The sequence below is a fragment of the Chaetura pelagica genome, unplaced genomic scaffold (genome assembly GCF_000747805.2).
Source record: "Chaetura pelagica isolate M959 unplaced genomic scaffold, ChaPel_1.0 scaffold477, whole genome shotgun sequence".
In the NCBI taxonomy this organism is placed as follows: domain Eukaryota; kingdom Metazoa; phylum Chordata; class Aves; order Apodiformes; family Apodidae; genus Chaetura; species Chaetura pelagica.
Window position 1 is genome coordinate 856,879 of NW_009953956.1, and position 14,558 is coordinate 871,436.

General features: G+C 40.8%; 1 protein-coding gene across 1 annotated transcript in view; it reads left to right on the top strand.

Moving 5' to 3' along the window:
* The window catches only part of DOCK1 (dedicator of cytokinesis 1), a 298,906-nt gene that overhangs the window by 78,719 nt on the left and 205,629 nt on the right, over nt 1–14,558 (top strand). The window contains exons 27-28 of the mRNA XM_010001879.1: nt 7,668–7,795; nt 10,147–10,242. Of these exons, the coding sequence (XP_010000181.1) occupies nt 7,668–7,795; nt 10,147–10,242 (224 nt within the window). The remainder of the gene's footprint in view (nt 1–7,667; nt 7,796–10,146; nt 10,243–14,558) is intronic.

The window sequence follows — 14,558 nt, forward strand, 5'->3', positions numbered from 1 at the left end:
CTTACAGAGGGTTTTTTTGTCCTCTGAGGTGAAACATTTTATTCTAGTTCTAGATAACAGCAGGTTAAACCAACCTAAGCTAAGTGTTTATGTGCCATCAGCAGAAATTAATGAGGGAGCAAATAGTGGTGCAATGATGAAGGGAATTTGAAAGGATTCTTCTGTCAGGTCAGAAAGGCTGGGACCATGTGAGGCAAAGTGCTGATAAAACAGACTTTCCTGGTTTCAACGTAAAGGATGTTTGTGGTGGGTTGGCTTTGTTCTGACAGGTCTTACTCCAGACCATGTCATGTCTCACCACACCTAGGTGGCTTTCTCTGGATCTAGCAGCTTTTATTTTTTTCCAGTCAGCAAACAAATTTGAAGCCAACACAATCTATGCTGCAATCTATTAGGCTCCTTAATTTCACAGAGCTGTGGGTGGTTGTGCCTGGTGCAGTTCAGCAGCTCTGCTAACAGGTGGGATCTTGCTTGGATGTGCAACCAACAACTGTGGAACCAAGCACTGTTGCTCTTTCCATTTCTCCACTTGGGTTTTTCCTTCTAATTTTGCATGAGTAACAATTAAGAATGATGTTCAAAGAGCAAGTTTTATATTTGTTGGCACTTGTTATTTAGGCTGAATGTGCAATAGTTCTCTAAGTTTGATTTACAACAAATACCTATACAATGACTTGGCTTACATGATGCATGTTGCATGCAAGCTCAAACCTCAAAGTTGGTTTTAAAAATAAAAAGTCTAATGAAGATTCAGACTGGAAAATAGTGATCCTGGAGACTCTGAACCTTTCAGAGGAGAGATGGAGCTTTTCCAGAAGGAAGCCTTCAATGCAGTTACAGTCCCACTTGAGCAACAGGGTGTAGCACAGGTTATAAATTTGCTGCCTGCAGTGGTGGATGGTGAAGTAAAACCAAATCTTTCAGAACCAGAGTCTACCTTGTCACCACATACTGCACCAGTGAGTCCAAAAGCAGTTCAGCTTGATCTCCACTTTTGAGATCTTTTGAAATTATTCAGCCCTTATGAGCCATGACAAATGATTTTGTTCTGATTTGCAGGGTTTGCAAGAATAAAAACAAGGATTTCTGATGGTGTTGCTGCTGTTGGGGCTTGGGTAAAATGGTACTAGTCTCTCTGAGACCATTGTAATGTTTGCTCTTTCAGAAACAGATATCAGTGTTACTCCTCTTCTTCATTCCTTCTCAGCTGTCTGTGTAGTAAGTTTTCCTTCTCCTGGCTTCTTTTGGTTGCAAGGTCTTTGGGGTAGAAGTCAGTAATATAAGGTATTGACTGTCTTGAGAGGAAATTGAGAAAATTCAGGTAAAACAAAAAATGGTGGCTACACAAAGTACTCCTGAGGAAGGCTATAGGGGCACATTGTGTGTTTATTAGATTGATTTTTGTCTTCCCTTATTCAACCAATTTCATTTTCAGGGGTGGAGGGAGAAACTGTGGAGAAATTGTGTGTGGCTGGTTTGTTTTTTAAACCTGTCAACCTCAGCTGTTTAGTTGCAGCAATTGGTATAGTCCAACATCACTGAGCTCCTGAGAAATGTAAATTGATCATTAATCTAAATTCAGTCCAGTTTTGTTGACAGACCAGTGGGGAACACAGCTCACTCTGTGCTGCCTTCCTTTCTCTGTGATTATACTTGACCTCATCTAGGTATGTATTGTTTTGTCTTGATAAAAAAAGCTTTATCTTAAAAGCTTCTCTTGCCACTGGTTGTTCTTTACAGAGCTTGTGTCTGGAGAACGAGTTGTGCTGGGAATCTTTAATACACACTAAAATTCACTTGAAATTAAACCCCTAGCCACAGCCTTTGTTAAATTGAGATTTGTTTGTTTGTTTCCCTTGCTCTGTGGGTTTAAGTTTGTACTACTAGTTTGCCTCTCCTCCTCCTCAGTGATTCAGTAATTTGTAACTGATTGGCAGTACTTTGATACGAGTATGCAACAACTGCTGCAGAAATGAGGTTCTCTCCTAAGAGCAAGATGCAGTGCAGGGTTGTGGAATTGATGGACAGCTGTAAAATATACAGAAAATCAAACAGCACTTCAACAATGTATTTCTGGTGGAGAAAAATGCTCTCCTGTGCTTTGAGGAGTCAAGGAAGAATTATATTTCTCTCCAAAGGAATTAAAGTTTAAAACAACATGAATTTGTGAAGGTTGAAGGATGATAAGGTGGGGGGGTTGGTGTGTGAAATGGTTTATTGACATTGTGTTGAGTGGTGGATGGTTCAGTGATCTTTAAGAAATCTGAAGAGTTTGGGACCTTGGATGAGACTGCACTATGGTGGTGTCGTTTGTATACCCCTTAAAAAAGGATGTGAAACAGAGGGTTTAAAACTTGTTCACCTCTTTTCTGGTTACATTGGGTTCCATTTGCATGGTTCCTTCTGAAATTCAAGGTAACTTTTTCTTCTTGCAGAACTCCTACTTATTTTCAGTAGGGTTCCTTCAGCTTAATTCAGTTTGTATCAACAATCTAGTTTGGTTTTGTCAAAATAAATGTGAGGTTTGTGCTGGAGAAGAGTGAGGCTACATCTTGAGCACTGAAAACAATCCCCAACATGATGTGCTCAATGGCTTTTTCTCTGTTCACAGAGAAGACCTGTGTTACCCATGGGTTTGGTCTTTGTGAGGAGAAGTTTCCTGGAAGGTCATTGAGAAGATCATTTGGTCTGGGGTGTTGCAGGAGTTCTCTCCAGTGCCCAGCCTGTGAGGACAAGCATATTGCCATGTCCTTACATATGCTGTGCATAGTAGCTTCTGTATGTACCTAAACATAAGATAAATATGAATAAATTATAATTTAATAAGAAATAACTATCAGACCATATGGAAGTAAGTGCATGTGTAAGTAAGTAACACTTATTACCACCAGAACTAAAATGAATTGTTCTGGGGCACACAAGACCTGTTTCCTCTGTAAGCAGCAGACTTTTGACTGAGACCAACTCTACATCTCTTCCTTTCATGTCCCTCTCTGCCTTCCAAAAAGTCCCCACTTGAAATCCTGACACAAAGGAGGCATTTCTTGAGCTTAGCACTTGAAAAGATTCCGTGGTCTAGGAGTCTTCTGGAAGAGATGTCCAATATAAGTGTGAATATCTAAATGAGCAGGGAACAGCTTCATAATAACCTAATGCATGTTTTCAGTTCTAAATATGTAAGTATTTATGGTTGGGAGTTCAGTCTTATCCTTGTAAACTTCAGAATGTTGGTTTTATGTAAATAATGATTTATCTGATTGGTTTTGCCCCATGGAGTAGTTTGAATTCTCTGTTGCTTTGTTTTACAAATGACTTCCAGCTAATTGCCAAACGAGCTGGGTCACTGCTGTGTTCTGAACTAGTTAGGAAGTGCACTTATTTCTCCATTAGGAAATTGTTGCTCTATTAAATATTAGGAGACAGCATATAGCATTGATAAGAGTTCTTATTTAATTATGAGTAAAATGAGAACCTTTGGGTCCATACTGTTGTGGAGGAAGTGAGGTTACTGCACTTAGGTTTGATTTCTTCACCTGCATTAAATAAATGAACCATAAAATCTGTTTGTCAGTGTGCCTCCAAATGAAAGGCTTTTAAATTGACAAGAATGTATTGCATGTATTTAGCTTCAGTGTAGTTCCCGTGTCAGTATTCCATTGGAAATCTTTGCTTGGATGCTTCTAAGTTGATCCTGCCTCCTGAGCATCCTTTGATAAAGATTAATCCTTTATTCTTGCTGCACATTCCTGTGACATTCATCACTGGGCTGGTGCAGCAGAGAGCACATGTGGAATGATTGTTGTCTGTAATCATTGTGCCTCATGCTCATGAGCTATCTCCAGAGTGGCTTTTGAGCAGGAGACTGATGTTATAGGCTTGGGGTTTAGCAAGGTTTCCCATTAATCAGGGCTGGGAGGTGTTTGTGGTGGCCAGGCTGCTGAAGGTTAACATTTCCTCCTCTGTGTGTAATCTAGAAACAGTTGATCAACCCAGTGTTTTTCAAGATATTTTTAGCAAGGGATGCACTTAAAATCTTGCATCTTACTGAGCATTTTACTATAGTTCTGTTTGTTTAAAAATTTGTGGTGGTTTATGGGACTTTTCTGGTGGGGTTTTTGTCTGTTTGCTTTTAAATCTGGGCAGCATTTGCATTTTTCTCTCAACTACCCAGCACCCCTTGATGATTTGTTTTATCCTCCCATGTTCTAAAACTTCTGACAGCTACAAAGCAAAGAGCAGATGTTCACAAGTTGTTGAGGAAAGCAGAGAGACTGTAAGGTGGTAACTGAGGAGTGTTGTCAAGTTTCCCCAAGGGAACTCGGGCTTTTGTCTAGGTTGTGTAATTCCAAATGAAGTAGTGTGACAAATCAATTAGTTTTTCCTTTCTTAGAAATTCAGCCTGAGCACTTTCCCTATTGATTACAGCCTACTCTAGGCAATCTAACTCAAAAGGTGACACAGCTGCAATTTTTACCTTCTGCATGCTTGCAGATATTAAATTGATCTTTGACTGTGCTCCACTAGTGAGGCTTAACAGGGACATGAAACATTTTCAAACCTCTAATTAGGGGCCTTTGCAAATCATTAAAGATTGATTCCCCTGACAGGCTTTGCAGAGGCACGTTCCTGTGTCGTTGCTGGAGTGCTTAGCAGCTGGGCAGCAGGGTTATTTCTCTCCCCTGCATTGGGTGAGGGTGCTGCACCACTGTTTTGTGGGCTTTATTTCTTGATCTGCTCTTTCCAAGTTACTCAAAACCTGAGGGAACAACATGCAGGGAGGTTTCACAAACGTGGGGCACAAGGCTGCAAACACAAGCATCTCTTGGACAGACAGGCCAAGCTGAACCAAACAATTCATTGGGTTGAAATTCATACAGAAAATGAGTAGTTAATTTTGACCTGCATCCATCTGGTGATTCCTTTCATGTAAGAACAGTCTGAGTACTTGTGGGAGGAAGGGGACCTTTTTTGGGATAGGAGGTAGTGGTCAGGGCTGGAGCAGTTCAGAGGCAGAAGTTTAAAGTGAATATAAAATGGTGATTATACATAATACATGATGAGTTGATACCAGGAAAACCTTCTGTGTGTAATGGCTGGATCCTCACTCAGAATTTTTTCTATTCAGAAGGTGCTGTGGTGTTTGTTAGGGTTTGTTTTAAACTAAGGTTAGTTTGAAACGTGACAGCAGAATATTACCTTAAATGCACATTCATTGTCTAACATATTAGAGTAGCTTGGAGACATCATTTGTGTATAGCTTTAGATCATTTAATTAGTATCCTGGTAAGTAATGAGGTAAATTCTGTCTAGCCACTTTTTCACAGAGATCACCAACTCCTTTCACTTTTCAGACCTGTGTAGATTTAGGGTAGTGGAGTTTTAAATGACCAGCAGGAACTTCTGATGAAGGTGTTTCTTTTTTACTAGATTTGAAACTTTTGTAATTCCGTTCTGTGCCACCTCATGGAAGTGACCATGAGGGGGTGTGATGAAGTCATGCCTTAGGTCTATTTCCCCATGTAAATACATTGCAGGCTCTATTCTGTTTCTTGAGGCAAGAATTTCAACAGATGCACCTTGACTTTTCTCCTTGTTGAGCTAGAAAGCTGGAAGTGAAATGGCTAAGAAGCAATGACATAGAAAAATGCTTAGTTGGAAAAACTAAAGTACTTCCTTAGAATGTGATCCCCCTTGTGCATTCCCCACTTGTGGGTCCCTTGAGGCTGAAGAATATTTCTCTTGAACTGCCAGAAGGTGGATGTGCTTATACACTGTTATTGCTCATCCTTCCTGTATGAGCTTACAAGGCAGAGTGGGGATGCTGCAGTGTCAGTTGCTCTCTAGCATCTTGCTGAGATGGAATGCTCCCTGTTCTGCATTTTAGCATGGGTTTTTCTGATCCTTTTTTACATCAGTGACTTTTATTTTTCCCCCTTGTGCAGTTGATGGGAGCAGGATTTGGGTCATTGTGCTAGTTTCCTGCTGTAGGGATGGGTCTGGGAAGTGCTGCTCCTGTAACACCTGCTCAGGCTGCCATCACTGCTGACCTGGGAGTCCCCAGGCTGACTGAAGTCATTGCAGCTGGACCTTGTGGCACTGGCTGAAGGTTTCTGGCAGAATTTGGGCAGAGATTGTTTCCTATGAAGTCCATCTTTGTCTCATCCATCCTGTTTCCTTCTTTTTTTAGTGACAAATGCAAGTTCTCCTGAGCACTTAGCACTGAGACTCATCAAGTAGAGTAATTTCCACCCTGGCACTGAGCTTGCAATGCCTGTATCAATTTTGGCACTGCAAGCCAAAACCCAGCAGTTTAAGCATGTGTTGATTTCTTCATCCTTGGCACCTCTTTGCCTCCCAGCTGTCAGTTGTTCTGGTACCTGCAGGACAAATCTCAGCACTGGGGATACTGCCTTGCCCATCCCAGCCTTGCAGCCAGCAGTCAGCTGAGCCTCAGTGTTTGCTGAGGAGGGGTTTGGAAGTTGTCACCTGCATGGGACCTGTGCAGTGCAGCTGGGTCCTTGGTTGCAGGGACACCTTCTGCAGCACTGACACCTCGGCACCTGCCACACAGCAGCTCCCAAGTCCTGACAGGGCTCATCAGGAATGGTGGAGGGTGGAAGTGCACGTTCTGACTCTGGATGTCTCTTCAGTGAAAGCTGAAGCCAGTAAAGGTACCTGATTATGGTGAAACAAAGCCAGAGTCACCAGCTTTTGATGATCCAGATTTTCATTGTTCTTGAGCTATTGGTGTTTCCTGTGGCTTCTCAGCACCAATGTGCATATTACTTAACTCCTGCCTGTCCTGGCTGCAAAAGGACAGAGACCAAGTATGTATCACTAAAGGGAGTGTTTAGTTGCAGAAGGAGCTGCCACTGTTGAGTAGCACTCTACCCCTACCTAGACAAGCCTTCCTAGTGTTGAAAGAGTTACCTTGAGCTATTTACCCTCTTGACTTCTCAGGGAAGCCCCAGGTATAGCCCTAAATAAGTGCTTTCACATTGCAGTCTGGGATCATTCCCTCTTAATGGAGATGAATCTCCAGTTTTTATTTTTCAGTCTCGTGCCTCCTGTTGTGGTCTCCGTGTTACTTGTGCTCAGGACAGTGATATTTACTGCTCCACAGCTATTTGAAAGCCTCATAAATAAAGACTTAATTGAGTGCTTATGAGCCTTTCTGAATATTCCAGGGACTTCAGCTGTTGTTTGAAAATAATCTCTGAACAATGATACAGTCATTAAGGACAGAGCCTCATGAGCCATCCGGATGCTATCAGGTCTAAGCAATTTGTGTAGTATCACTAAAAAAAACAAGTCTTTGAGACTGTCAAGAGCTTCATCCATGTTTTCCCAGGTACTGTGTAATTAGAGATCTCATGGGCCAACAGGCAATGTAGCATTTGACTTCAGCTGTGGACACTGGTGAGACCCTGAAGTACTTTGGGGAGGGGGGAGAAGTGCTTGTCCAAGTGTTCTGAACTTAATGACTTTGCTTTCCTTTGCTTCTAGCTTTTTTCAAGATGTATTTTGGGCTGGTGATTGGAAATCTGGAAATTGTATGAATTTTACTCTTTTTTTTTTTTTGTCTTCTGTAAGCACTGAAGCAGGTTGGCTCTTTGGGCAGGGAAGGTCTCTGAAGCTGGGTATGTGACCTTACCTTTTGTGTGCAGACTGCAGGGAGATCCTGCTGCCAACCATGACGGATCAGCTGAAGTATCACTTGGAAAGACAAGAAGATTTGGAGGCTTGTTGCCAGTTGCTGAGTAACATCCTGGAAGTGCTTTACAAGAAAGATGTGGTTAGTATCTTTGATGTTTAACACTTACTGAGCAGGTAACTCCTGATGACTTAGATACTCTTTTTCCCCTTTGCCCTCCCCTCCCCCAGCCAGCCTCTTTTAAGTCATCTTTTTAGGGAACAGTGATGAGGATGTGTTGTGTGACATCTCAGGATGTTCCTTGCTGCTCCTGAGGCACCTCCAATACATCATTGCTGTCCAATAACACTTATTCAGGCACTGGTCAGATAGTGAGTAGAATACAGATTTTTAGGTGTTCAGACTTCTCTTTATAAATCGTTTAGCCTCTGCCAAGTGAAAAATGTTTGGGTTTTTTTTTCCATGGTGAGCATTTTGGGGACTGCACATTCAAATTGTATTGATACTACGTGTTGGGATGTGTGTGTATACACATATATACACACCTTTTTAAACATACCCTTTTGTCCACACAGCAAACTTGTTTAGCTTTTTGAAGTGTCATTAAAAGACACATAGTAGAATTCTCCAGCGTGGTAAGGAAGAACCTGAATTGGCAGATGGCTTTTCCTGCATGAATATTTTAACTAGTTTAGCTCTCTTTCCATGCAGGATGTCAACTCATGAGACAGTTGCATGTGAGAACCTGTGCAGTGCCCAGGGCTGGTTTGCAGATGTGTAGCTGGCATAATAGTCCCTTTTCTGTCTTCTCTTGACTTCACACAAATATGCAAATATTGGTGCTTTGCTGGAGAGCTGCAGTGGTTTGATGCCTTCCTAAAGAAGTCTGGGGCTGCTGCCTGAACCTTCAGTCCTACACAGAATCATACAGTCATTTAGTTGGAAAGGACCTCAGGGTCAGCTCCTCACATCCTATCTAGCATCTCCTTTGAAGCTTTTGGGTTCATTCTGATTTTTGTTTCTTTTTCAAAGTAGTTCTGTGTGACTGCCTCAGAGAGTGGGTTATTTAAAAAAAATGTTTGGGTTTTGGTTTTTTTTTTGACAGCTTGGCTGCTTCCTGTCACTCTTTCTTGGCTGCATTTCTCTCCCTGCTAGGAACTCCCTGGCAGCTCCCCCATCTCCTGGGCTAATCTGTTGTCAGTGGCCAGCTGCAAGAGGGCTGCAGGGAACAGGGATCTGTTTATTGGTGGATCAGGGAGGTGGGGAAGGGGACAAGGAAAAGAGGAAAACACTGCAAGTGAGGAGCCATGTAAAGTAAAATTGAAAATGGGCAGGAGAGGAGGAAGTCACTGAGAACTTGAAGGAGAGAAAGCAGGGAGAGTGGGAAGATGGAGAGGAGCAGGGGGCTGAGATGAGTGCATCCTGCCCTGGAGGTGCTCTTTGTAGCAGAATTGTGAGCTTCATCTTAAAGGCAGATAGATCTGTCAGGTGCAGGAGGAAGAACCTCTATTGGAGGTGGTTGTGGGTGTGTGTTCTGATGGGGGAGTGCTCCTCAAATATGCAAGTGCCTTTTTCACATGTGCAGGTTTGCCTCTGGTAGTTAAGCATAATCCAACAATGAGACAGGGATTGGTCTCCAGATCCAGAGGCAAGAAAGTAAGTAGTTCATTGGAATGTTTGGTCAAGAAGCAACACAAGGAGGCTGCTTTATTTAGATAATTATCTGGGAAAGCACTTGGAAATGCTGGCTGTGGAATTTTTTCCCCTTTCTGTCTCATGGCCCTTTTTTTGAAGTCTTCTCCATCAGAGCAATGAACACTCTGAAGAAGCCTGTTGATTAAGTAAAAGATGGGAGAAAACTCCATCTGTTTCTTTCTCCTTGTCATGTGTTTGGCTTCAGCTCCTGTAGTCATCGTTCTGCATGAGGTTCCTGAACTTGTTAGAAGTCAATTGCACTAAATATTTCTTGATCTACTCTTTCAATAGCAGTGACAGATGACTTCTAATACAGAAGCACTAATGTGAAAATATTGATGAAGATTGCAGTTCCTTAAGCAAAGTTTTGCTTTGCTTTTCTCTTTCTTTTAACTGAGCTGATGCAGAAAAGGCCCCAGGTTTGATAGTGCCTGTGGGCTTTTGATACTGGTAAAATGACTTAGAAATATTAGGCAACTAAATGTCATAAGCTTTGCTATGAAGATAGAAACATTAGGCAACTAAATGTCATAAGCTTTGCTATATTTCCAGGAACTTGCTTTTCATTTAAATAATTGTAAGAGTACATGTTAATTTATCAGTAACATGTATTAATAAATAGACTTTGCATGGTGTTTGATGAAATGTGAGACTAATTTTCTGCTTTTGATCAACAGCAGTGGGTGATGTTTTATTTAACTTCCAGAAGACGGGTGGATTTAAAGGCAACCACAAGTGCTTCAGTTGTGCTGGTGTCTGTTCTATCTAGTTACCAGTAATTTATTCTTTTTCCTTAGGGGCCAACACAACGACATGTCCAGATAATCATGGAAAAGCTATTGAGGACAGTAAACAGAACAGTCATTTCCATGGGACGTGATTCAGAGCTCATAGTAAGTGTCTCTTGATGTAAACTTAAATACCTCCGTCACATCTTTTGGAACTTGGCTGTAATAGGATTTAAATCTCAGGTGACCCTGAGCAATCAAAACCTTCTCTAACTGTCTTTGTGTTCAGTAAGCTGTAAAACATTGGCTTGTAGTTCCTCTGTGGTTTACACAGGGGGAGAAAAAATATTTTTTAAAAATATTGGTGGCCAGGTGGTTGCCCAGATCTGGGATGTCTGTGGTAGCCAAAGTGGGGTGTTATTTGTAATTAGCTAGCTGGAAAGTGTGAGAGTTGAAGACGTGCATGTGTGTTACTGCACTACCTGTCACTTGACTCTAAAAGCATTTACTTGCCTTTTTTTAACTAGAACTGAACTAGGATAGGGCAGTAATCAAATGGTGAAGAGTAGAGCCTGAAGCTTGACTTTTTCAGCTATATCCTTAATACTGGTGTAAACAAAAAAACCAATGAGGCCTGTTGACATCTAAAGTGGGGACAGGGTTTGTCTTTCCCGTGTTCCTCCTTTGGTGCCTGCATCTGACAAGTACTATACAGGAAACTAGTCAAAGTGGACCAGCTTTTTGCCTGAGTAGCTGTCCTGTTCTGCACTGCTTGGGTTCAGTTTGGCTCCATACACTGACTTCTCTCTTTAAATAGGGTTTGTTAGTCAGATATGTCTGAGTCCGCAGTTTCTTTTTTTATCTCCCCTTTCTGATTTGATTTCTCTGTGTAATTGTGCATGGAAATATTTGACTTTTTTATGACAAGTCTCTTTCCTCAGCATATCTTGCTCATCTGCTGCTGTCCCATTTACTGGCAACATGGTTCTTGTGTCAGCAAATGTGTTACCATTTTATTTTGTCTTTAGGGTGTCAACCATTTAACTTTTTTTGTGCATTCCACTTTTATCTGTTTGAATTGCAGGAATAGTTTGAGTTGTAATGAAGTGATCATGGATGAGCAGACCCATTGCTGAAGGAAGAAATGGTTATAGAGATCATTCTTGAAGAATGGGCTAGTGTTGGGATGCTGTTACAGTGAGAAGAAGTCAGGAGGTTTATATGTTAGTGTTACTCTGTGTCACCACAGAAATATTACTAACATGAAGAATAGATACCTTAATATCTTCCTATACAGAGATCTTAGTATCTTCCTGTACAGGGATACAAAACTTTACTTCTTCCCCCAGTTGGTGGTGTAGTCTTTTAAGACATGCATAGAGGAAACTTCTTCAGTTACAGTCAGGATGTGAATTAATTATTGTTTTGATGAACATGATTTAGATGATATTTTAAAATGTTAATGATTCCTTTTGCCTTTATGGAATTATATTGGAAAACTTCTCCTGTATGTGTGTTAACTCAGTGCAGTTGTGTGAAAAATATCCAGGGTGATGATGAGTACAGCTTGAAATTACTGTACCTGCACACTGTAATTATGGAATGAGTGTTAATAGAACTGGGTCATTTCAAGGAGATCTTTCTCTTGGCTTAGACTTGAGTCTGTTGCTGAAGGAACCCTGCTGTGATCAACCAGCAACCATTCAGTATTGTGGTGTCAGCAAAGTAGGAAGAGTAAAATGCAAGTGTAACCTGAGGGCACTTGGGCCAGAATCAGGTTGAAATTGTGTTAACTTTTGTCAATACTACTCCAGATTACCTGGAACTTGTATTAGAATGAATAGAAAGAAGGAGTTTTAAAAAGGAAGGATCTTCTGGAGGTGTAGTTCAAATAACAGTAGTTTTTCAAAAGAAGTAAAATAAAGGATGTGGCAACTTGTTTTTTTATATCAAGATGGCAATATTGGTGTCTAAAGATGGTAGGTTTTTCCTTTGAAGAAATACTTAGCTGTGTCATCTTCACCCAAAACCTAATGTTGTCTAATACACTTTAAATGTAAAACAAGGACCTTGGACCAAAAATACTGAGAATCTTGCCTTTATTCCTGTAGCCATGAATTAAATGCCCACCAAGACTGATCAGCCATTATCCTGATCCAGGAAGTATTCCTCTGAGGATCCTCCTTGCAGAGCTCAGGTGAATGATGGCACACACAGTCCTTCCTGTCCCAGAGAAGACTTCATTTCTGTTAGGTAGCAGGACAGACACATAGATGCATAATCCCTTGGTGGTGTCAGTCAAGTTTCTTTAATTTCACACTCTTTATAAACCTCTGTTCTAACAGAGCTGTGGTGTGAGATGTGGAAGCCCTCTGAGGTTAATGGAAAGGTTGAGAGGTGCCCTGGGTGGTAATGAAGGGGGATTCTCTGCAGGGTGAAGATGTGTCAAAGGAGGAGGAGCTGGTGGCAGCACAGGAGAGTGAGAAGTGGGAAGCAGAGTAGTGAAATAGCCCTGATGAGTGAAGGGAACACTGGAAAAAGCATAGAATCCATCAATCCAAGACAGTGGTGGCTTCTCCATCTCTTGGCGTCTCCAGGGCAGGATGCCTTTCTGGAAGGCAGTAAAATGGGAGTCTAAGTCAAATATGAGTTATTGAGAGTCCCAGGAGAGAATTCTGGGGCTGAAGTTACTTAGGGGCTGAAGGTAGATGACGGAAATTGTCTTTCTGTGCCTTGAAATTGTCAAGTTCAGAGTTATTGGGTTCTGAAGTGTTGGGGAGGAAGCTTCATTTCTTCACCAGCCTTTCATGATGTACAGAGTTCTTTGTTTATTCAATTGCATGGTTTCTTACCTTGCAGAAACACTTAAAGTTATGTATTGCAAACATAAATTAAAAAAAAAACCTCCTGAGGTGGTGTTTGAGTGATGGTGATGATTTTGTTCCATCACCTACAGTGAGGTTTTTGTTTGACTGTAAAATGTAATCTCAGGGATGTGGTGAACGGGTCTGCCCTGCCAGATTTTCTCTCACCAAACTGCATTCACCTAAACAAACTGACAGCAAATTTCTAGCACTCTGGTTATTTTAAGAAGTTGTATATCATGGATGGTGAAATAACACTAGGAATTGTTTTGTGCAATCTGTTTCATTCTGCTAGGAGAGAAGGGTGTCAGGATGGCAGTGATAACTGTAGCTAGCAAATCCCAGCAATAATAGATATATGAGGTGTGCTATTATACAGGGTGCTAAAGGAATGGTATAATCTAACAGCCTGCTTGATTTGAAAGCATTCATAGAAAATTAACCTATTTAATTTTGAAAAAAAATGCTTCACCTTTAAAACATAGATTGAAAAATAAAAGCAGAGACGGGGGTTTTGCATCTTAAGCAAGAAACAGCAAACACTTTGTACCAATGGTAGGATTTTCCAGTTTTAATAATGATTTTTTTCAGGTTATCCTGATTTTTAAGCTATTTTTACAGTGTTGTTTGTTGTTGGTTTTTTTTCTTCTTGAAGAAAACAGGTAAAGCTCACATGAGTAGTGTTTCCTAATAGTTCTAAAACAAAGAATGTAACTGTTGCTCAATGGAAATGGTACCAACTCAGAAAACAGCAAGTAATAGAAAATCACTGCAGTATTTATTGACTAAAAAGTAGTTTAAAGCATGATAATGGGAAGTGCATATAGCAAATTAGTGTGTGGAAGTGCATGGTGTTGTGAGTTGGGCAAAGCCACCTTGGAAGTGAAGATGCATTTTCTTTGTTCTAACCTCCCACCTGCATTTTAGAAGATCTACAGTAGGGTGAAAACAGCTTTGTCAGTCACATCTAACTAAAAGCTCTAAAATATTAGGTCTTTCTCTCCGTGTCTAACCTGAGCCTGAGTGATTCTAAAGGGAATACAATATGATACATTTAACACACTTGCAAAAACATTTTATTACAAATTACATTGGATGGTAGGATATAACACGGTATGTCATTTTAAGCAAGACTCTATGCATGTTAGCTTTTCCAGTCTTAAAAAAATGTAAAAAATTAAAAATTTGCAATTTCTTAAGAAAATAGCCTGGCCATGTACAGAACACGCCGGGAGAACTTTCACTTTTAGCTCTCATATATTTTCACCAGTGAATTTTCCTCTCTGATTTGAAGCCATGACAGAATACTGGTCTCTGTAGGAGTCAGTAACCACACAGGAAAACAGTTCAGTTTTGGGTCAGATCCCTGCACACAAGAACCTTTTAGAATAGGGTGTATGGGAAAAGCTGCTGAGTGGGTGACACTACTGGTTGATTGCCATTGGTGAGATGCTTGATTTAATTTCTTTAAAAATTCCCCAGACACTAGGCGTGGTAACAGGGATGAGTTCATTAATTATTAACACTATTTAAAAATAATAATACTGCTGTAGTTTCTTAAGTCCATATTGGATATTTCTTTCTTTTTAGGAAAAAAAAAAAACCACAACACTTTCT